The sequence below is a fragment of the Pan troglodytes genome, chromosome 2 (assembly GCF_028858775.2).
Source record: "Pan troglodytes isolate AG18354 chromosome 2, NHGRI_mPanTro3-v2.0_pri, whole genome shotgun sequence".
NCBI lineage: Eukaryota > Metazoa > Chordata > Mammalia > Primates > Hominidae > Pan > Pan troglodytes.
Genome location: NC_086015.1, coordinates 73,208,230 through 73,233,175, shown reverse-complemented (window position 1 = coordinate 73,233,175; position 24,946 = coordinate 73,208,230). Strand labels below are relative to the sequence as shown.

At 42.9% G+C, this 24,946-nt stretch overlaps 1 protein-coding gene across 7 annotated transcripts in view; it reads left to right on the top strand.

Moving 5' to 3' along the window:
- The window catches only part of FRMD4B (FERM domain containing 4B), a 373,681-nt gene that overhangs the window by 297,468 nt on the left and 51,267 nt on the right, over positions 1–24,946 (top strand). For all 7 annotated transcript variants that reach the window (XM_063806908.1, XM_009445839.5, XM_063806907.1 and 4 more), the window contains 2 exons: positions 22,051–22,134; positions 24,827–24,892. In XM_063806908.1, coding sequence (XP_063662978.1) covers positions 22,051–22,134; positions 24,827–24,892 — 150 coding nt within the window. The remainder of the gene's footprint in view (positions 1–22,050; positions 22,135–24,826; positions 24,893–24,946) is intronic.

The window sequence follows — 24,946 nt, the reverse complement described above, 5'->3', positions numbered from 1 at the left end:
CAGGCTGGTGTGCAGTGGCATGATCTTAGTTAACTATAACCTCCACCTCCTGGCTCAATCAGTTCTTTCATCTCAGCCTCCTGAGTGGCTGGGACTACAGGTACACACCATCGCACCTGGCTAATTTTTGTATTTTTTGTAGAAACAGGGATTCACCATGTTACCCAGGCTGGTCTCAAATTCCTGGGCCCAGCTGATCTGCCTATGTTGGCCTCCCAAAGCGCCGAGATTACAGGTGCAAGCCATCGCACCCTGCCTTGTTACAAAACTCTTCTGAGAAAATCAGGCGCCGGGTGCCGAGCACAGTGGCTCACGCCTGTAATCCCAGCACTTTGGGAGGCCGAGGCAGGTGGATCACCTGAGGTCGGGAATTCGAGACCAGCCTGGCCAACATGGAGAGGAAACCCTGTTTCTCCTAAAAATACAAAATTAGCTGGGCATGGTGGCACATGCCTGTAATCCCAGCTACTTGGGAGGCTGAGGCAGGAGAATCTCTTGAACCCAGGAGGCAGAGGTTGTGGTGAGCCGAGATCGCACCATTGCACTCCAGCCTGGGCAACAAGAGTGAAACTCTGTCTCAAAAAAAAAAAAAAAAAAAAATTAGCCTGGCACGTTCGCAGATGCCTGTAGTCCCAGCTACTTGGAAGGCTGAAGCGAGATAATTGCTTGAACCCAGGAGGTGGAGGTTGCAGTGAGCCAAGGTGGTGCCACTGCACTCCATCCTGGATGACAGAGTGGGACTCTGTCACAAAAAAAAAAAAAAAAAAAGAAAGAAAATCAGCCAAGGCCAGGTGCAATGGCTCACTTCTGTAATCTCAGCATTTTAGGAGGCGGAGATAGGCGGATCACTTGAGGCCAGGAGTTTGAGACTAGCCTGGCCAACATGGCAAAACCTTGTCTCTACTAAAAATACAAAAGTTATCTGTGCATGGCAGCACACATCTGTAATAACAGCTCCTGGGGAGGCTGAGACACAAGAATCGCTTGAACCTGGAGGTGGAGGTGGAGGTTTGCACTGAGCTAGAGATCGTTCCACTGCACTCCAGCCTGGGCAACAGAGCAAGACTCTGTCTAAAAAAAAAAAAACACACACACACACACACACACACACACACAAAGAAAGTCAGGCAAAATAAAATACCATGAGGCAATGTTGTAGTGGTTAGAGCAAAGACTGTGGAACCAGACAGCCTGATTCAAATGCCAGGTCGGCTACTTATTACCTGTGTAATCTTGAACAAATTACTTAAAATCTCCAAGCCTCAGTTTCCTCATCTGTAAAATGGGACTTACAATTATAATACACACTCCATAGGATTGCTGTGAGGATTAAATGAATTAATATTGCATTTGTAAAGTATTTAAAACAGTTCCTGTAATCCATCTTATTTTACCAAATTGATGGACATGATGGACTCCCCTATTGTTACAAATATTACTTGTTTCCCATATAAATAATGGGAAAAAAGATGTTCATCATGGCCTTATTTATATTAGCTTTTTTCCCCATAAAGCTAATATAAATAATGCTGTGATGAACATCTGTGTGTATTTATTTTTAGTCTTGCTCTGTCATCCAGGCTGGAGTGCAGCTCAGTGCAACCTCCACCTCCCGGGTTCAAGCAGTTCTCCTGCCTCAGCCTCCCAAGTAACTGGGATTACAGGCACATACAACCATGCCCGGCTAATTTTTGTATTTTTAGTAGAGACAAGTTTTCACCATGTTGTCCAGGCTGGTCTCAAACTCTTGACCTCAGTGATCCGCCCACCTCAGCCTCCCAAAATGCTGGGATTTTTGTTTAAACAGAGTCTCGCTCTGTCGCCCAGGCTGAAGTGCAATAGTGCCATCTTGGCTCACTGCAACCTCCACCTCCTGGGTTCAAGAGATTCTCCTTCTTCAACCTCTCAAGCAGCTGGGACTACAGGCATTGAGACTGTGTCTCAAAAAACATGATAAACAAAAAACATTGACCAAAATATGTCCCCAAATACCTTCCTAGGCAAAGTGGCTTTTTCAGTAAAAACAATGACTGAACACCTAATTCTTAAGGCTGCTCTGGTCCACTCCTTGTGAATATCCACCTCTTTCTTGAATTGAGCATTTCCGAAGCTGACCTCACCAACAGCCCAGCCTCCAAACCAGCTCCTCTTCCATTGTCTCCCTTTGAATTACAGCTCCATTCTCTCTTGCATGCTGTCTGAGGATTTCCCCTTTCCTTTCCCATCTTTTTCCCACCTGTCAGACAGATTTCCTTCTGCTGATCAGCACCGCAACTTTCTCAGCCCTCATTCCTTCCCACTCAGCCTGACTGTAAAAGTGTGTGTGTGTGAATTATGTGTTGAGCTAATAATTGGGTATTACAGTGTTACTTTATATATTATTTTTTGAGATGGAATCTCACTCTGTCGCCCAGGCTAGAGTGCAGTGGTGTGAGGTTGCTCACAGCAACCTCTGCCTCCCGGGTTCAAGCAATTCTCCTACCTCAGCCTCCCAAGTAGCTGGAATTACAGATGAGCACCACCATGCCCAACTATTGTTTGTATTTTTAGTAGAGACGGGGTTTCACCACGTTGGCCAGGCTGGTCCCGAACTCCTGGCCTCAGGTGATCTGCCCGTCTAGGCCTCCCAAAGTGCTGGGATTACAAGCGTGAGCCACCATACCTGGCCTACAGCATTATTTTAAATGTACATGTCTGATTTCATTCAGTCTTACCACATTAGCTATTATCTCCATTGAACAAAGTAATAAATGTAAAATTTAAGCCCAAAGAGATTGTTACATTGCTGGTGAGTTCTCAGATCTGTTCTGATTCCACCACACACTACTGCCTGTGCATAACTTCCAGCTACCTTCCTACGACATAGATTTGATCATTGTTTATTTCTAAAAATCTCTTAATTTCTCATTGCACACAGACACCTGCCCACCAACACCAGCACAACCTGGCATTCAAGGCCATACTTGGTTGGCATTACACATTTAATCTCCCATTCTCTGCTGTGCATACTCCTTAGTATCTGCTCATGCCTCTCTTCATTTTTTCTCCGCATAGCCCATGCTATCTGCCTTCATGGCTTTGTTCAAACTCTTCTTCCTAGAATACCTTTAAAAACAGCAATCCTCCCCTTTTTATTTTGTTTCCTGCCATGTTCCCTTCAGAGTATTTTAAGTTAACATTATCATAACCAGTAGGAAACCCTGCTCTCTGAAAGTTAATTAAAATAGTGGAGTGGGGACTTCCATTTTCTTTAAATAGATGACAGTCTAAATTTCCAAGTCAGCCCTTAAACCGCAAAGATAACAGGCTACTTGGGTAACACAACACAGACAAACAGAGAATTCCTGAAAGCTGACACGGCAAGGAGGCAAGGCTTTATCACCCAGCTGCCAGCCACAAATGAGTTTGTAAAAGCAAAGCTTTTTTTTTTTTTTTTTGAGACAGAGTTTCACTCTCGTTGCCCAGGCTGGAGTGCAGTAATGCGATCTCGGCTCACTGCACACTCTGCTATCTGGGTTCAAGCGATTCTCCTGCCTCAGCCTCCCGAGTAACTGGGATTACATGTGCCCACCACCACGCCCGGCTAATTTTTGTATTTTTTAGTAGAGACGGGGTTTCACCATGTTGGCCAGGCTGGTGTTGAACTCCTGACCTCATGATCCACCATCCTCGGCCTCCCAAAGTGCTGGGATTACAGATTACAGGTGTGAGCAACGAGCCCGGCCTTTTTTTTTTTTTTAAGATTTTGAGAGGTGAAAATTACCAAGTAACTATGTGATTAGGGTGCTTCTACTTGTAAGAAAAAGTGAGTGACTACATTTTGCAATTCAGTGCTGGGTCAGAATGAGAGTATATTAACACCCAGCTTCAAGTGGGAAGAGAATATTCACAAGTTACAGCTGTGCTACAAAAAAAAAAAAAAAAAAAAAAAATGCAGCTGTTTCCCATGGGAAAGGAATTTCTTTGGATGCCCTGGAGAGTAGTTAAGGAAGGGAGGATAAAAACACTTTCAAGAAATTTGCCCCTTAGTTATTACACCTCTGGAGCACTTAAAGCTCTAAAATCTAATTTCATTTCCAGAGTCTTTACCGTCAATGATAATAATAAAAATATCATCTCCCATGGGCAAGGCGCTATGCTGAGTACCCACTGGAATCAATAGGAAGGCTGTAGTGAAGAGAGGAGTTTTGGAATTTAACTGCCTGGGTTCAAATCCAGGCCCAGCCTCTTGTTATGTACCTGTGGGTAGTTTGCCTAGCCTCTCTGGAACCATTTCTTTGTCTCAATAAACAATATTTGCCATTGTTACTATTATTAATATGTTTAATCCTCACAGCAACCCTGTGATGGCACTGTCATTGTCCCCATTTTATAGATAGGAAAACTGAGATTTGTAGCTGTTAAGTAGCTTACTATTTAGGTCACATAGCTAGAGAGTGGCAAATTAGGGCTCCAAACCACATGCATTTTACCACTGTTAGAGGTTTCCTTTTTTGTTTTTTGGGGGGTTTTTTTTTTGTTTGTTTGTTTTTTTGAGATGGATCCTCGCTGTGTTGCCCAGGCTGGAGTGCAGTGGTGCAATCGCAGCTCACTGCAAACTCCGCCTCCTGGGTTCAAGCAATTCTTGAAATTAGCCACCATGCCTGGCTAATTTTTTAATTTTTAGTAGAGACGGGGTTTTACCATGTTGGCCAGACTGGTCTCAAACGCCTAAATCTCAGATAATCTGTCAGCCTCGGCTTCCCAAGAGTGCTGGGATTACAGGTGTGAGCGACTGCACCCAACCAGTTTCTTTTTTTGTATCCCAACACAAATTTGTAAGAATCATTACCTTCCTGGCCAGCAGAATAAAGAAGCCTTACTTGACAGAAATGAAACGTTTTTGTCTTATTTCAGGTCGGGCCTTTGATGAATCAACAAAACACTTTTGTGAAAACTCTTGAGAAGTGATTTTCCTCTCTACAATACTTGGTTAAAAGTTAAACAAAGTTTCCCAAGTTCTCTTGGCTAAGTTTTCAATCTGCTCATGAGCGCTATGAATCTCCCAGAAGGGGACACATAAGCAGCATTTTCCACTCTTATTTCAGCCTCTTGCTGGACCACACACTCTACTCTATGAACCATAGAATCAGAGTAGGAGTCAGGCTTCTGCATTTCACAGCTTAAGTATTTTGCATTTCAAAACCCCTTGCATTTCACAGCTTAAAAAAACCTGATGCAACTAAATGAACACCTAATACATCTTTAAAACCCTAAGCCCTTTAAAAACCCTAAGCCCCACCTTAATACATCTTTAGACAGTTACTAACACCACATAGCATCAGTCCTATACAGGAAGTAACTCTCTTGACCCATTTGAGTTCTCAGTTTCTTTCTCCACTGGAGTGGACCAGGCCGTTACACCCATCACAGCTACTTGGTCCTGAAATGAAACTCAGCATACTTGGCCTCTTCAGGTAGCAGCTGGCTGAGACACAGGCATGCGTGGCATTCGGTAGGAATAGAAAGCAGCATGACATGAACTACTTCCACTTCTCAAAGTGCAAACCATCCAGAGTCTACAGGAGCTGTGAGACGGCATTGTCGAGGGAGAATTCTACATTCCCCCACTGATAAGCATTTCCAGGCCTTTTGGTTTGTTTCTGGAAACACACTAAGTGATAACATAACACATAACAATACAGTCTTCTTATCTGTGTTCAGATGGCTAATGCGGTTAATCCATTTTTTTGTGTGATCAGGAAAGACACATTGAATCACACATACAGGAAGAAGGATTAAAGAGTTGGGGCTTCAAGTTGACCATAAATAATTTTTCACTTGTCTAGTAGGAAGTTTCCCAGAAGAGAAACACATTTCTTTGACTTTCCATTCTTTTGTAGGAAAACATTATCTGCATTGATTTTCTTTTACGTGTTCTTTTTTTTTTTTTTTTTTTTTTTTTGAGACAGAGTCTTGCTCTGTCGTCCAGGCTGGAGTGTGCAGTGGCGCTATCTTGGCTCACTGCAACCTCCGCCTCCCGGGTTCAAGCAATTCTCCTGCCTCAGCCTCCCAAGTAGCTGGGACTACAGGCACATGCCACCACGCCCGACTAATTTTTTGTATTTTTAGTAGAGATGGGTTCTCACCGTGTTAGCCAGAATGGTCTCGATCTTCTGACCTTGTGTTCCACCCTCCTCGGCCTCCCAAAATTACAGGCATGAGCAATCATGCCTGGCCTATGTATCCTTTTTCTAACTCTAGATTTAAGAATAAATTTTTTTAAATTGTAGTAAAATATACATAAAATTTATCATCTCAACCATTTTTAAGAATAGAGTTTGGTAGTGTTAAGTAATGTTTATGTTGGGTGTGTGTGTGTGTGTGTGTGTGTGTGTGTGTGTGTGTGTGTTTGAGACAGAGTCTTGCTCTGTCGCCCAGGCTGGAGTGCAAGTGGCATGATCTCGGCTCACTGCAACCTCCGCCTCCTGGGTTCAAGCGATTCTCCTGCCTCAGCCTCCTGAATAGCTGGGATTACAGGCACGCACAACCACACCTGGCTAATTTTTTGTATTTTTAGTAGAGACAAGGTTTAACCATGTTGGCCAGGCTGGTCTCGAACTCCTGAGGCAATCCACCCGCCTCAGCTTCCCAAAGTGCTGGGATTACAGGCGTGAGCCACCACGCCTGGACATGTTTATGTTGTACGGCCAATCTCCAGAACTTTTTCATCTTGGAAAAACAGAAACTCTGCACCCATTAAACAGCTCCCCATTCACTCCTCCCGCAGTCCATGGCCACCACCATTCTGCTTTCTGTCTCTATGAATTTAACAGGAGAGAAATAAAATATTTTTATTCTAAATATTTGTAGATTTTCATGTTAACCTGCTTCCCAACCTAAGTCATTCTTATGGATGATATTTCTTCTACCCATTATTAAGAGAGTTAAAGGTTCAAAGTAGACATGATCGGAGTCCTCAGGGAGCTGGCTGACGTTTAGAAAAATCTTTCATCACATTTTCATTCTCATTAGGAATTCCTTAGACCTAAAAACAGATAGCTTGACAGTTGATCCCCATCAAGCATGCAGATGGGCAGAGTAATTGTCCCCTGTTACAAGTTAGGCCACAGACAAAAATGTAATGACAAAGGAATTCTAGCTGAGAGGACACTGCACTTCCCAGAACACAAGCAGGTTTCCTGCTACAGGATGCATCTTTGGTAGAATGCTGAGAAAATAAAAGGCTGACACCATTCCTGTGGATCAGTCACGATGTTGGAAAAGTGAGTTTCTAGGCTGAACTTCCACTGGTTGCCAATAGACTCTGTCAAACCAAGCCCCAAACTGCTCACAACTCGGAACTTGACAAGTTACTTTCAAAATTCTTTTCCCAGGCAGTTTATTATAAACCCTTAGAGTTGCCAGATTTAGCAAATAAAAATATAGGATGCCCAGTTAAATTGGAATTTCAGATGAACAACGAGCAATTTTTTAGTATAAGTATGTCCAATATATTAAATCTGCCAACTCTAACCTAGATCACCCCTTTAGGATTCTTCTCAATAGTAATAATCTACCACCAGCCTGGGCAGAGAGTGGTAGGAATAAAGTGTTTGGTAAAATCTTTGGTTTATTATGCTACCTTCAGAAAGGAAGGAACATTTTTGTTGTTGTTGTTTTGAGGCAGGATTTTTCTCTGTTATCCTGGCTGGAGTGCAGTGGCATGATCATGGATCACTGCAGATCATGTGCCCCCTGGGCATAAGTGATCTTCCCATGTCAGCCTCCCGAGTAGCTGGGACTACAGGTGTGTACCCCACGTCTGGCTAATTTTTGTATTTTCCATAGAGATGAGATTTCACCGTGTTGCCTAGGCTGATCTCAAATTCCTGGGCTCAAGCAGTTTGCCCACCTCAGTCTCCAAAAGTGCCTGGATTACAGGCGTGAGCTACCACACCTGGCCAGGAAGGAACATATTTATTGAACATAGGCAAGTGCCTTCATTGCATTCTATTGTAATATACCCAAGAATCCTATGCAGCAGGTCACTATTCGTATTTTTATAATATGGAAACGCAGGCTCACAAAGGTTAGTATATCTAAGACCACAAAACTCCTAGGAACAGGGAGACCTGGGACTGAATGCAGTTCTAAAGGCCAAACCTTATTACTGCAAATCATAGGCCTAGAGCTGATTGGTTGGTTGGTATTTTTGATTTTTTCCTAGGTATGTACTGGCTGCCTGTGTACTAGCTCTAGTAAAATGATGGGCAGCTAGGTGATCTTTCTAAATCTCAGTTTCCTTATCTGTAAATTAGAGCACCAACATCTTGGGTGCTATGAAGACTAAATGAGTTTGTGTAAGTAAAATGCATCCTAGGCACTTGTCACACACAGCAAGTGCCTAGGATGGCCACCTTAAGAGCCCAAAGTGGATGGGTGCTGTGGCTCACGCCTGTAATCCTGGCACTTTAGGAGGCCAACACCAGCCAATTGCCTGAGCTCAGGAGTTTGAGGCCAACCTGGGCAACATGGTGAAACCCTGTCTCTAGTAAAAATACAAAAAATTAGCCGAGCATGGTGGTGTGTGCCTGTAATCCCAGCTACTCAGGAGGCTGAGGCAGGAGAATCACTTGAACCCAGGAGGCAGAGGTTGCAGTCAGCCGAGATCGCGCCACTGCACTCCAGCCTGGATGACAGAGCGAGACTCTGTCTCAGTAAATGAATACATAAATAAAAGCCCAAAGAATATCTTTTATCATCCTATGAAAGAGGAGCTGAGAGGTCTGAGGAAGCTGGGGACCAGAGATGGTGTAGAAATGCATGCTCGCACCTGAACCCCCGTGAAGGCGCTAGAAATGCATGAAGCCTAGAAATGCGTGCTCACACCTAAACCCCCATGAAGGCCTTCTTTGCATGCTCACACCTGTAGCCCTGTGAAGGAGCTTCTTAGGATGAAGGATGGGCCAACAACTTCCCACCTCTCACAGAAACAGTGGGAGGCATCCCTAGATTTGGCCAGAGGCCAGGAGAAAGGCTTATATAATTCTTTCAGTTCTCACTTTTCACTCTATAAATAGCTGCAACCTGACTTGGTTTAAGGTCTGATCAAGAAAGGTTTAAATCAAGAAAGGTTTAAAGGTAGGGAGGAAATTCCAAAAATGAAAGACCCTGTGGCTTAGGAGGGGAGGAGAGCAAGGGCTGGCACAGCCAGCTGGGTGTTTCCTTTCCCAGCCCCTCCCTCCTCTTCCGTTCCTCCCTAGCTTTCCAATTCTCTCCTCTTCCTCTTCCTCCTCTTGTGCTCCGGCCTGCAGTTGTCCAGAGAACAAACCTCTGGTCCTTTAGATCTGTTGCCACCTACTGTGGGAACTTTGGTAAGTTTTCAACTTTCAGTGGGTCTTGTTTCTCTCATCTGTGCATTTAGGGGTTGGACCAAATGAATTCACCTCGCTTACCTGGCTAGGTGGAGCTGCTCTCTTTTAAGTTTAGTCTGGATGGGTAGAAAGTGAAAAGGGCGTTTTCTTTTAGCTGTTATGCAGTTAGCTCAGTCTGTAATCAGTTTTTCGGAACTAATTTGCAATAATCAGGAGTGGCATTAGGCATTGAGTGAACTTGAGCTCTAGCTTTCTGCCTTTGCATATGATTGACTGTGAATGAAAGTGTCAGCTTGTTTTTTCTTTTCTTCATCCCATCCCAGGCCTTAGTATCCCCTAACAGTAACAGAGATAACTCATCCAGGGTAGAGATCTTACTCTGAGCTTTTTGAATCAGTATAAAAAGTAGGGCTTCAGGAATACCTTGTGTGGTTTAAGGAGCTTTAATTGATATATTGGACTTCTCACCTGTAGCAGTTTGCAACTCCCTGTTTTAAGGTTCTGCCGAAAATGACTGGAGTCTGGTTTTGCAGCTCATGTAAAAGTGTTCTTCAAAAACTAAATTTGGGGCCGGGCACGGTGGCTCATGCATGTAATCCCAGCACTTTGGGAGGCCAAGGCGAGCGGATCATTTGAGGTCAGAAGTTCCAGACCAGCCTGGCCAACATGGTGAAACTCCATCTCTACTAAACATATAAAAATTACCCGGGCATCGTGGCAGGTGCCTATAGTCCCAGCTACTCAGGAGGCTGAGGCAGGAGGATCTGTTGAACCCAGGAGGCAGAGCTTGCAGTGAGCTGAGATTGTGCCACTGCACTCCAGCCTGGGCAACAGAGGGAGACTCCATCTCGGAAAAAAAAAAAAAAACCCAAAACAATAACAACAACAACAAAACCCTAAATTTGGTGTCCTCACTACTAAGGGACAACTAGGCTATGGTTTTTGTTTGGTTTGTTCTGGTTTGGTGTGGTTCAAGAAACACTGCTAACACATTAAGTCTTGTTATCTATGTTCAGATCCTTGATGTGGTTAATCCAGTTTGATCTAGTTTAAAAAGGCAGACTGTCATCACCTAAGCAATACATATTTTGGTGGAATTAATCAGTGGCTACCATAATGATAAATGCTGAAGCCTCAAAGTTAAAATCTTTCCTCTGCTCCTTCCCTATTCCCTGTCCCCTCTTCCTAGAATCCTGGAGGAGTAAGGCAAAGTTGTTAAAGCACAGGTTTGGAGTCGTATTTGCTTTGTGAGTTTAAATTGCTTAATCTCCCTTAACTCTGTTTTCACATCCATGAAATAGGGACACTGATGTTAATAGCATAATATGCCTGTAGAGAAAGGGGTTAGCCCACTCTCTGCCACCTGGTAATACCCAGTGAGACAGCTGTTGTCCCTTAGAAGTATTTCTTTTTTTTTTTTCTTTTCTTTTTTTAAATTTGATATGGAGTCTCACTCTGTTGTCCAGGCTGGAGTACAGTGGCATGGTCTGGGCTCACTGCAACCTCCGCCTCCCAGGCTCAAGCGATTCTTCTGCGTCAGCCTCCTGAGTAGCTGGGATTACAGGCACCCGCCACCACACCCAGCTGATTTTTGTATTTTTAATAGAGACAGGGTTTCACCTCAAAGCCAGGCTGGTCTTGAACTCTTGACTTCAGGTGATCCACCCACCTCTGCCTCCCAAAGTGCTGGGATTACAGGCATGAGCCACTGCGCCTGGCCCTTTAGAAGTATTTCTTTTGGGGGATTAGATAACAGCACTCATGTTTTGTCACTGCTAGGTCAGGTCACTTGCTAGAGTCTCCTAAAACAAACCTCCTGAGCTGTCCACTGAAAAGCTTTGCTTAGGCTCCCTGACCATCTCTACAATTTAAGGAGTTGATTACAGTTTCTTTCTTGAAAATATTATTATTATTATTATTATTATTATTATTTGAGACAGGGTCTCGCTCTGTCACCCAGGCTGGAGTGCAGTGGCATGAGATTGGCTCACTGTAAACTCCGCCTCCTGGGTTCAAGCAATTCTCCTGCCTCAGCCTCCTGAGTAGCTGGGACTACAGGCACACACCACCACACCCGGCTAATTTTTTGTATTTTTAGTAGAGGTGGGGTTCCACCATGTTGGCCAGGCTGGTCTGGAACTCTTGACCTCAAGTGATCCGCCCGCCTCAGCCTCCCAAAGTGCTGGGATTACAGGCATGAGCCACCACACCTAGCCAAAATCTCTGTTTTATGTTGTGTTTATCCTATTGCAGTGGTTCTTAAGCCCTTTGTTAAAAGCAGATTGCTGAGCCCCACCCTCAGCCTTTCTGATCCAGTAGGTCTGGGGTGGAGCCTGAGATTTGCCTTTCCAGAAAGTCATCCGATAATGTTGATGCTGCTGGTCAGGGTACGAGGGTACAATGATAATCACTGTTTTCTTTTGTTTGTCACCTTTAATATTGCTTTACCTAGGAATCAGTAGAGAGAAACTTACTGTTAGAAATTTCTAGTTGTTAAGTCCAGCAGATAATACGCTGAATTCATGGTTGAAGGCCAGGTTCTACAAATAACTGAAAGAAACATGATATTCTTTTTCAATAAAGGGCAATTTGAAGGCAAGCTAGCCAGTGAAAAGCTCTTAAACTGCTAATCACCCAGGTCTTGGTCAGTGCCAGTAGATTAGTTGAGGAAATTGGTGTTTGTTAATAGTAACCAAGATCCTTTTTAATAATTACTTGTTTATGCAATCTGTCATCCTTCAATAGAAGATCCAGCTCAAATGGTTTGATTAATAGTTAAGTTGGCACCTGTTACACCTATTTAACAGACATTTAATACACTTTTTTTTTTTTTTTTTTTTTGAGACAGGGTCTCACTCTGTCACCCAGGCTGGAGGGCAGTGGCATGATCTCAGCTCACTGCAGCCTCCACCTCCCAGTGCAAGCAATTCTCCTGCCTCAGCCTCCTGAGTAACTGGGACTACACGCATGCGCCACCAGGCCCAGCTAATTTTTGTATTTTAAGTAGAGGCGGAGTTTCACCATTTGGCCAGGCTGGTCTGGAACTCCTGACCTCAAGTAATCTGCTCGCCCCAGCCTCCCTAAATGTTGGGATTACAGACATGAGCTACTAGGCCCGGCCTAAATAAACTTTTGTAGCTGCTATGATCACTAATCCTGTCCCATTCGTTCAGTGTAGTTCAGAACCTTGATGGGTCATCACAGGTTTCTAGTAAGCATAGACAAAGAAATGACTTCTCATCAAGGCCTATACAAGGCAACACCAGAAGACTGGCAAATGTTTCCAATTAGCTCCATTCCTAATAACAGTAAATCTTTGGTTTGCATGGGACACAGTACTAGACAGAGTTCTCGGCTGTGATGACTTGCCCAAATCCTGGGAGGCCCCTGTCATGATCTTTTAATTTCTCATGATATATAAGCTGTATGGTACATATACACTTAATAACAGGCTTTAGACTTTACTGAGTGTTCAAATAGGCACCTAACTATGGCATTTTTACATCCACATACACATTTTCTGAAATAAGGATTTTGAGTTACAATTATGTGTGGGTGAAAAAAGAACTCCAGACCCAAGTTAATCTTTTTTTTTTTTTTTTTTTTTTTGAGACAGGGTCTCACTCTGTCACCCAGGCTGGAGTGCGGTAGGCGAGTGTGGCTCATTGCAGCCTCGAACTCCCGGCCTCAGGTGATTCTCCCACCTCATCCTTCCAAGTAGCTGGGACTACAGGCGTGTGCCACCCCACCCAACTAATTTTTCTGTATTGTTCATAGAGACGAGGCTTCACCATGTTGGCCAGGCTGGTCTCGAACTCCTGGGCTCAAGTGATCCATCTCGCCTCCCAAAGTGCTGGGATTACAGGTGTAAGCCACTGCACCCAGCCCCAAGTTAACTTTCTAAACAGCTTAGGTTTAGAAAGTGAGGCTTCTGTAGCTGTTGCCATTTGGATATTATATTTAATATACATTTTTTATGCACCTTTGGTTTGGGTTTCAGGTAAGGAAGCGCTTTGCTTGGAGAAGAAAAGTGAAATGTGGAGCTGGTATGGTGGTTCATGCCTGTAATCCCAGTACTTTGAGAAGCCAAGATGGGAGGATCACTTGAGCCCAAGGGTTTGAAACCTGCCTGGGCAACAAAGGGAGACCTCATCCCTACCAAAAAAAAAAAAAAAAAAAGTGAAATTTGCAACTTTGGGGCTTGGGCATTTTTTTTTTTTAAGCTGTTCTACAAATGGAGGATGCCCCCACACCAAGCATAGACAGCAAGGGTCTTAGTTTTCTCTAGGAAGTACTAGCATGCCCAGTGTGCTAACTGCCTGCACTCCCTTCTACGCCAGTCTCTGATAGCAGGTGGCTGATTGTTGCTGTGTGCAAGCCCACAATTAGCCACAAGCAGGTGCACCCATTTGCTGGGGGTGGCTTTTTCCACACAAGTGCTCCAGCACACACAAAGAGTAGCCTCAGTTTTGCCAGCCATGTGGCTTTCTCAAAAATGAGTGAGGTTGGCACATTCCGTCAGGGTACTTGGGGTCAGTAAAGAAAAACAGGCTGTGAAAGGGGGCTTCAGAATGACCAAAGGAATTGTTGCCTGAGAAATAGTTGTAGTAGCTAAATAGAGGGTCATGGGCAGCTTCCTTCTGGAAAGTTATCGAAATAGGAATCTGGAATGCCTAAGGGAAGAGTTCAGCCTAGATAATCAGATAAAATGCAAGCATGTTCTTCATTGTGACATCTGAATTCCTGCTGAAATTATGGAGAGAAGCAATTTCTGGTTTGGTCACTGAGAAGTAGCAAGTGATGTAGATTTATGGGCATTCTCTCTGGCTAGGACCCGGAGAAACCAGTCCCTCATGGCAATTCTGGTCAAGTGCATCTTTAAAATAACATATCCGTTGCCATTAGGGTCAGGAATGTCCAGTCAGTTTGAGTGTATTTATTGCTGGTGAAAGGCAGAGACATCCCGATTGAGGCTTGTTCACCTCCCCTACTACTTTAGGGCCCTCCCTCTGAACTCTGAGGTTGATCCTGACTCATAAATCATGCCTCCTGCCCAGCCGGCCAGGGAGGGGCCTTCTGTGCAGAAGCCAGACCTGGCTGCTCCTACAAGCTCCATAGATCCCTTGCAGCCTCAGGCTCCCAGACAAACTCCCCAGGAGGGTGAACAAATAAGCACTCAGCTACTGCCAGTCCACTCAAACGTGAAATCCTGTTTGATCCTAAACTCTGAAAATGATCGAGCTTAACCTTCTATAATAATATGCCAGTGTTTCTAACACTCCAGTGGATTCATTTTTGGTTTAGTAGGTTCTAACCTCTTACGTTACCATTGCAGCACCTCCCCATAACAGGGCAGTGAGCTTGAACTTCCGCTTTCCCCACATCCACTCAACTGGCCATACTTGATTCCATTTTTGTTGTGAATTATATCACATAGAATAATGCGTAAAACATGTATATTGGTATAAAGAACAAATTAGAAGGATGCAGCTGGGCCGGGCACAGTGGCTCACGCCTGTAATCCCAGCACTTTGGGAGGTGGAGGCGGGCAGATCACCTGAGGTCACGAGTTCAAGAACAGCCTGGCCAACATGGCGAAACCCCGTCTCTACTAAAAATACAAAAATTAGCTGGGCATGGTAGCACATACCTGTAGTCCCACCTACTGGGAGGGCTGAGGAAGGAGAATCGTTTAAACCCAAGAGGCGGAGGTTGCAGTTAGCCAAGATAGTGCCACTGCAGTCCAGCCTGGGTGACAGAGTCTCGGAGAAAAAAAAAAGGAGAAAAAAAGGATGCAGCAATACAACCACAGCCAGTGAGGAATGTTGCCAGGACCCCAGAAGCCTCCTGCCCCCCATTGTATATTGTACTTTCCTACCTCCAATAAAATTCCCTCTTTCCTCATGGGCATTCTGACTCTATGGTAAATATTTTCTTGTCTTTGTTTTGTTAAGCCTATAGCACCCAGTATTTCCGGGCTGTCTCCCATCCAAGAACTAACCAGCCCCAACCTTACTTAGCTTCCTAGATGAGATGAGATCGGGTGCTTGTCTTTCCTCATAGTTTTATCACCTATGTGTGATTCTTTCTAGTTTCATTTTGTTTGTTTTGGACCTTTTATGTACTTGAAGTAGTGATTGTGTTTCTTATTTGGGGTCTTGTATCTTTGCTCAATATGTGTGACATTCATGATGTGTGTAGCTATTGTCTGTTTTCTTTGCTGCATGGTATTCTATTACATGAATACATTACAGTTTAAGCATTTATACTGTTATGGGATATTTGAGTTGTTCTTTTGTGTGAACAATGTTAGTGTAAATTTTTTTTTTTTTTTGAGGCAGAGTCTTGCTCTGTTGCCCAGGCTGGGGTGCGATGATGCGATCTCAACTCACTGCAACCTCCGCCTGCCGGGTTCAAGCGATTCTCCTGCCTCAACCTCCCAAGTAGCTGGGATTACAGGTGCCCACCACTATGCCTGGCTAATTTTTATATATTTTTTAATAGAGGTGGGGTTTCACCGTGTTGGTCAGACTGGTCTCAAACTCCTGACCTCAGGTGATCCACCCACCTCGGCCTCCCAAAGTGCTGGAATTACATGTGTGAGCCACCACGCCTGGCCCTAAATCTTACTCTTGTATATAAGTTTCTCTAGGGAATATACCTAGCAGAGGATTACTGGGTTATAGGGTATGCAAATTTCCAAAATGATTGTACCGATTGACACTCTTACTAGTAATGGATGAGAGTTCCTATTGCACTTCATCTCCATATAAACTAGATCTTGTTGGAGTTTTAAAGTTTGATAGTCGCCGGACGCGGTGGCTCATGCCTGTAATCCCAGCACTTTGGGAGGCCGAGGCAGGTGGATCACAAGGTCAGGAGTTCAAGATCAGCCTGGCCAACTTGGTGAAACCCCATCTCTACTAAAAATACAAAAAAATTAGCCAGGCGTGTCGGAGGGCGCCTGTAATCCCAGCTACTCGGGAAGCTGAGGCAGAGAATTGCTTGAACCTGGGAGGCAGAGGTTGCAGTGAGCCAGCATCGCGCCACTGCACTCCAGCCTGGGTGACAGAGCGAGACTCCATATAAAAAAAAAAAAAAAAAGTGGCCGGGCACGGTGGCTCGCTCCTGTAATCCCAGCACTTTGGGAGGCCGAGGCGAGTGGATCACGAGGTCAGGAGATCGAGACCATCCTGGCTAACACGGTGAAACCCGTCTCTACTAAAAATATAAAAAATTAGCTGGGCGTAGTGGCGGGCACCTGTAGTCCCAGCTACTCGGGAGGCTGAGGCAGGAGAATGGCGTGAACCCCGGAGGTGGAGCTTGCAGTGAGCCGAGATTGCGCCACTGCATTCCAGCCTGGGTGACAGAGCCAGACTCCGTCTCAAAAAAAAAAAAAAAAAAAAAAAAAGTTTGATAGTCTGGCCGGGTGCGGTCTATCTCTTGATCATGAGGTCAAGAGATAGAGACCTTCCTGGCCAACATGGTGAAACCCTGTCTCTACTGAAAATACAAAAAGTAGCTGGGCATGGTGGCGTACACCTGTAGTCCCAGCTACTCCGGAGGCTGAGGCAGGAGAATCACTTGAACCCGGGTCCTTGTTTAGGACCAAACAAGATCGCACGACTGCACTGCAGCCTGGTGACAGAGTGAGACTCCGTTGTGTACTGGTAATTAATTGAGGATTTAATTTGCATTTCCTTGATAACTTATGAAGATGAACACTTTTTTCTGTTGGCCATTTGGAATTCTACTTCTATACACGGCTTGTTGAAGAGTTTAACCCATTTTTCTGCCAAGCTATCTGTGTCAGTCATCTTTCGATTATTCTGCTGGCTTTCTCTTTTAGTGTTATAGTCACGTCCACAGCTCAACCACTTCAAATATCGGTGATGGCTTGGTGGAAAATTCCTATATTAAACAGGTTCTTACAGGAAAGTGATGTTATATATTCACAAGGGATATTTTGCAATAGTACAAATGACCAGATTTGGAGGATTAACAGGAGCCTTTTCTAACGTGAAGAAATAAGGCCATGTTCTTCCCTGAAAATGTAATTTTGGGGGGCTGGCCATGGTGGCTCGTGTCTGTAATCCCAGCACTTTGGGAAGCTAAGGCAGGAGGATTGCTGGAGGCCAGGAGTTTGAGATCAGCCAGGTCAACATAGTGAGACCCCATCTCTATGAAAAATTAAAAAATTAGCCAGACATGGTGGCACGCAGCTGTGATTCTAGCTACTTGGGAGGCTGAGGGGGGAGGATCACTTGAGCCCTGGAGGTTGAGGCTGCAGTGAGCCATGATTGAGCCACTGCACTCCAGCCTGGGCAACAGAACAAGACCCAGCCTCAAAAAAAAAAACAAAAAACAAAAAAACGTGATTTTGAGGGATAGTCAAGATTCCACAAGTAGCGAGACAAGTAATTTGCCTAAATTACTTGTCTCCTTTAATCAATCACTATTGACAATTTGCAGTTAGCAAATTATCTGATTATCTGAAACTAGAAACCAAGAAACTGAGAAGGCATCTTCTCTCCATTCTTTTTTTTTTTTTTTTTTTTTTTTTTTAAATAAGAGAGTCTCACTCTGTTGCCCAGGCTGTAATATATTGGTGCAATCATAACTCACTAGAGCCTTGAACTCCTGGACTCCAGTGGTCCACTTCAGCCTCCCAAGTAGCTGAAACCACAGGCACATGCCATGACACCTGGCTAATTTTTAAAAAATTTCTTGTAGAAACAAGGTCTCACTGTGTTGCCCAGGTCGGTCTCCAACTCCTGGGCTCAAGAGATCCTCCCAGCTCAGTCTCCCAAAGTGTTGGGATTATAGGCATGAGCCACCATGCCCAGCGAGCTCTGACTTATGTGAAGAGAAATTAACTAAAGTTTTGATCTCTATCACACACAGTCAAATCTGTATCTTATATGAAACATGGGCAATGTTCTCCTCTCTTCAGAGTTCACACCATATCTCAGTGTCCCCAGGTCTGATGGTGAGTTTGACTTACGTTTCTCAGCTCGCTTACCCAGTTGATTTTCTAATGCCTGTCTCACTTGGCCCCAAGATATTTGCATCTGAGATGTCTAATATTCAGAGTAACATAAGAGAAAAATTCTGTAAGTCTAAAAGATATGCTTTGTAGAGTATTAGGGTAGAATTTTCAGCATTCTTATCATTGAAGGCAGGGTTTCTCAATCTCAGCACTATTGACATTTTGGGCAGGATCATCCTTTGTTGTTGAGGGCTGTCCTGTGCAATATAGGAACTACCCAGTAGAAGCCAGTAACACCTCCTTCCTCAGTTGTGACTATCAAAAATGCTTTCAAACATTGCTAAACGTCCCCTGAGGGGCAAAATTGCCCACGTTGAGAATCACTAATCTAAAGTATATTTCTTTCTTCTTTTTTCTTAATAAACATTTTTTGGAGCAGTTTTAGATTTACAGAAGAACTGAATGAAAGTACAGAGAGTTCTTTTATACCCCCTCTCCCCACCCCCACTGTTTCCCCTATTATTAACATCTTGCATTAGTGTGGTACATTTGTTGCAAAAGTCTATAGTCAAATTAGGGTTCACTCTGTGTTGTACAGTTCTACAGGTTTTGTCAAATGCATAATGTCATATATCCACCATTACAGTATCATACGGAATAGTTTCAGTGCCCTAAAAATCTTCTGTGCTCCATCTTTTTAAGAATACTTTTTTTCTTTCTTTCTTTCTTTTTCTTTTCTTTTTTTTTTTTGAGACAAAGTCTCACTCTTGTCCCCCAGGCTGGAGTGCAATGGCGCGATCTCGGCTCACTGCAACTTCCGCCTCCTGGGTTCAAGTGATTCTCCTGCCTCAGCCTCCTGAGTAGCTGGGATTACAGGTGTCTGCCACCACAGCCAGCTAATTTTTGTATTTTTAGTAGAGACGGGGTTTCACATGTTGGTCAGGCTGGTCTTGAACTCCTGACCTCAGGTGATCCCCCTGCCTTGGCCTCCCAAAGCGCTGGGATTATAGGCTAAGCCACTGCACCCGGTTAAGAATAGTTTTTTTCAAGGTATTCTAAACTCTCCTTAAAATGATCCTAATCCACTTCCCTATTAACGCACATTTTACTTGCTTCTCAGTGATTGATTAGTACTCAAAAAAGGTCTTAATGAATGAATATTCATCATTATCTCAGATACTGGCTCATGATTAACCTATAGTAATTTATTGATTTATTCAGCCAGAATTTCTAAACAAATAACATCTTATAACTGGAGTAGATTCTGATTGTGTATAGTTCAAATTACTCTTGAAAATCGCTGGGAAAATTATATGCTGAAGACTAAACTTCATCTTTCAATAAATCCAACACAGGTGGTATTTTTCTCCAGTTGAAACACACAGCTATTTCTTTAGGCACTAGATATAAAGATTGCTTGAGTTTAGCAGACATGTATTAAATGCCTGAATGCTGGAAAAATCTCAGTGTCGTGAGATACTTGTGCTTTGAGGGACATAGGACTAAGGACAACAGCTTCAAGTCACCTGTTTTGTACTTACTCTCAACCATGAGCTTATTGAATGGAATGACAGATAAAATTTCTCCCTCACTTCTTTCCCTATTCTCCTTTCCCTTTTGGCTGACTGCATTTGTATGAGTTAAAAACAATTCTATCATATGACACTCGTTCTACATATTTTTGTTAACTGAATAAATAAATTTATGATAAATAGCAACTTCTGATCTAGTGAGGTCTCCATTGCCACAGAATTAACTGTAATCCAAGTAAGTGAATGCTAGGCTGGGTTCTTGAAACATAGCCTGTGGTTCACCTGGATCCAGAAATAACAACATGCATGTGGTCGATGGGGATGATTTCATAACACGATGTTGTCCTGAATTTATCATTTTTGAATATATGCATGCATTTGCCCTTCATTAAAAAAACTCACAATTTAGAAGTAAAGGTATCTGACAGTTTTAGGTTTGAAAAAAAAAAAAAAAGTAAATGTGGTATGCCAGACAGAACATAAGAGAGATTATTAAGAAAAATAAATATACTGGGAGTTGACAGTTGACCTTTAATACGAATGAATTGGATTGTGGTATATTTTGATTTTCAGGAAGCACAAACCAGTTTCCCAAGATTGTCAGTGTGGTTAAGCCATAACTCTCAGATTTCAAATGAATAGAGAGATTTATTCTTACGTAAGAACAGGAGCCAAGTGACTTTTTATTTCCTGTAGTAATTTGGAAAGCTAGATCTTTCACCTGTAGGAAAGGCCACAACCCTGGCTTTGAAATGTAATAGCAACAAGGAATGGTTCAGTGTTTGGCCCTCCAGCTGGGGGGCTCGTCTACTTAAATAGATAATAATAGTATCTACTGCATGGGAATGCTTGTGGTGAGCCTTACATGAGGTAAATAATGCCCAAGAAGTGTGTTGCATGGTATCTGGCACTTGGGAGCCTTTCATCGAAGAGTAGCTAGTGGTAAAGATAGGAAGAAGTGGAAGGTAGGAAGAGTTAGCATTATGCTGTTTGATGAACACCAGTTTCATCAGAATTTTGAGTAGCTACCCTCTAATAGGCTTTAGATAATCATGTTCATTCCCTCATAGATTATGTCCTTAAATACTCAGAGTATTTTCTCTCATAACCAACTATGACTGGGTAGTATTACGTGTTCTCCCTCTTTTTTTTTTTTTTTTTTTTTTTTTTGAGACGGAGTCTTGCTCTGTCGCCAAGGCTGGAGTGCAGTGGCGTGATCTCGGCTCACTGCAAGCTGCGCTTCCCAGGTTCATGCCATTCTCCAGCCTCAGCCTCCCAAGTAGCTGGGACTATAGGCACCCACCACCAAACCTGGCTATTTTTTTTTTTTTTTTTTTTTTTTTTGTATTTTTAGTAGAGACAGGGTTTCACCGTGTTAGCCAGGATGGTCTCAATCTCCTGACCTCATGATCTGCCCGCCTTGGCCTCCCAAAGTGCTGGGATTACAGGCGTAAGCCACTGTGTCCGGCCTGTTCTCCCTTTTTTAAAGTTCTGTAAAGACCACAACTTTCTCTTGACAACTAGAATTTTGCCATTTTATAATTAGATAATAGCTAACCTTACATGAGGTACATTTTAGTTCACTTAATGTGACTTAAGAGATACCTTGGGTTTCATTAGAAACACGTTTTCCAGTCATCTTCTATTCAAGAGATTTCTACAGGTGGTTGAGTTGGTCTGCTATATTTCAGAGCGTTGTAAGGAAGTAACAGAAGAGTAATATAAAAGACTACATAAACCTTTTCATTGCAATGATATCTATTATGAAAAATTGTTGATGCTATGTGAATGGTTTCATGATAACCAGTATTCCACCATGATGAATATTATGTAGCCACTAAAGATGATTAGTAAGATACTGTAGGAACATAGAGAAAGTGGATAATGAAATGCGAAGAATATTCTGTAAAAATACAACGTGAAAAATGTACAATTATAATCATAGTTATGTGTAAAATAGACATGTGCAGAAAATATTATAAACTTCAACATCTCCTCATATAACTCAGTTGTTAAATTTGGGGGCTGCTTCTAGTTAGAGTCCATAACCATGTATATGTTGGCTCCAACATGCTGTAAATAGTTATTTTTTTTATCTCATTCATTTGGTGACCAGCTTGCATAATTTTTTGGATAACAGTACCTGACATTACCATATTCCATTTCTTTTTAGTGATGAAAATGCCAGGAAAGATTTAAAGACATTACCAGCCTTTCCAACCAAAACTCTTCAGGAGCATCCATCCCTTGCCTACTGGTAAGCCAAATCCACATAACAGGTGACTCATTTTCATAGCCTCCATTCAGAACTACATGCTTTTCAGGGCATTAAAAGAAATATAAGTGAGAAAAATATCAAATTGCCAATCAATTGTATAAAGTAACCATAGGTAGACCTTGATCCTTTCAGTGAAAGGATCTACTCAAAGCTTACTGGAGATCATTGTACCAAGATGTGTCTTGCAGTCATTTGCAAAGAGCAGCTGGCTGATGTTTCTTTCAAGTGTGTGAAATGTCTGTAGAGTATGCTCCTAGGTGAATATATAATATTCAATATATGTGCATTCACTGTGTAATGCAGCTTTAATCTAGCAGAATGCAATATAAGTGTTATAAAATACAGATTTCCTTGGATCAGAGTTTTTCATAATGACCAGAGGTTTCTACTACAGCTAGATATTGTATATATTGAGTTGGTTTAGTTGTTTGTACTTTAATGAATCCATAGTATCTATTTTCATCCCATATTTTTTTTCTAAATTACGTTTTCCCTTAAAATACTTACATTCTTGTTAAATGTATTCTCCTTGGTTTCAGTCTGAATCCTCAAGATGGTTTTTCTTTCCACTAAAATGTTACAAATAAAGATTACAAAATAGATATTCAATATTGAGACATTTAGTATGAAGTTGGAAGTATATTCCCAAATATATAGTGAAAGTAAGTACTGAGGCTACATAGCATCTTGACTCTGGAAACTTCTAGCCATGTCATTTTCGAGTGATAGTTTTTTGTTTGTTTGTTTTGTTTTTTTGAGACAGAGTCTTGTTCTGTCGCCTAGGCTGGAGTGCAGTAGCATGAACTCGGCTCACTGCAACCTGGTTCAAGTGATTCTTGTGCCTCAGCTTCCCGAGTAGCGAGGATTACAGGCACCCTCCACCAGGCTCGGCTAATTTTTGTATTTTTAGTAGAGTCGGGGTTTCACCATGTTGATCAGGCTGGTCTCAAACTCCTGCCCTCAGGCAATCTACCCGCCTTGACCTCCCAAAATGCTGGGATTACAGGTGTGAGCCACCGGGCCCGACCAAGCGCGATAGTTTTATCTATTTTTATTTTATTTTATTTTTTGAGACGGAGTCTCCCCCTGTCGCCCAGGCTGGAATATAATGGCACAATCTCCGCTCACTGCAACCTCTGCCTCCTAGGTTCAAGCAATTCTCCTGCTTCAGTCTCCCAAATAGCTGGGATTACAGGCACACGGTACGATGCCCAGCTAATGTTTTGTATCTTCAGTAGAGAAGGTGTTTCACCATGTTGGCCAGGCTGGTCTCGAACTCCTGACCTCGTGATCCGCCTGCCTCGGCCTCCCAAAGTGCTGAGATTACAGACGTGAGCCACTGCACCCAGCCTTGATAGTTTTTTAATTTAAAAAAAAGACATTACTAATGAGAACTAGTCATATGGAGATAGAAATACTTCATCTTCTAGGTTATACTTGAGATTTCCTTTCCAGTCAACAGGTTTTACTCTAGGGCAATAAAAGGGTTTTCTCCTAAAGCAACATGTCTGTAAATGGTGATAGTAGAGTATTTTAGATTGCACACAGACTCAGAAGCAGTTTAAATTCTTGTAAAATCTTTCTGAATCATTCAATGAGAAAGTCTTTAATGCCTAACACTTGCTGATCTCCCTGTTTTAACCAAAGAGAGGATAGGCCTTAGGCTCAAAATTTCTTCAATAATGTTCTACAGCTAACATTTGATATCATTATTTTATGTGTATTATATTCCATCCAATTATGGCAAAAGATCATTTCCCATTTGAGAAATTGATATTGTTTCCTTTTCTAGTAAATTAAGTTTTTTGTTTGTTTTTTGTTTTTGTGATAGAGTTTCGCTCTTGTTGCCCAGGCTGGAGTGCAAGGCGCAAGCTCGGCTCACTGCAGCCTCCACCTCCTGGGTTCAAGTGATTCTCGTGCCTCAGCCTCCTAAGTAGCTGGGATTACAGGCATGCGCCACCACAACCAGCTAATTTTGTATTTTTAGTAGAGACGACATTTCACCATGTTGGCCAGGCTGGCCTCAAACTCCTGGCCTCAGGTGATCTGCCTGCCTCAACTTCCCAAAGTGTTGGGAATACAGGTATGAGCCACTGCGCTTTAAGTCTTTTTTTTTTTTTTTTTTTTGAGATGGATTTTCACTCTTGTCACCTAGAATGGAGTGCAATGGCTCAATCTCGGCTCACTGCTATCTCCACCTCCCAGGTTCAAGCAGTTCTCCTGCCTCAGCCTCCTGAGTAGCTGGGACTACAGGCACATGCCACAACACTCAGCTAATTTTTTGTATTTTTAGTAGAGATGGGGTTTCACTGTGTTAGCCAGAATGGTCTCAATCTCCTGACCTCGTGATCCCCTCAGCCTCCTAAAGTGCTGGGATTACAGGCATGAGCCACCACGCCTGGCTGTGCACTTTAAGTTTTAAAGGTAGTAATATATATATTATATAAATATGCTACATAAAACATAAGTTAAAGATGATAATGGAGGCAGTCAAATGTCTGAAGTTCAGGAATCCATCTCCTACAGAAACAAAAGCCAAGCTCTATCTACCAAACAAGTTGGTGAAGGCTTTCTCTCTCAAGTTTCCTGACAGCCACCTGATACTGTGGAAACTGTGCCTGTACCTCAGATAATCATGCATTGCAATCCTTCTCATTTCTTTGTTTTACAGTGAGGACAGGGTAATTGAGCATTATTTGAAAATCAAAGGTCTCACTCGAGGTCAAGCTGTGGTTCAGTAAGTATCTTTCCTTTTGCTTAGATATAATTTTAATATCTCTCATTTGAAGGT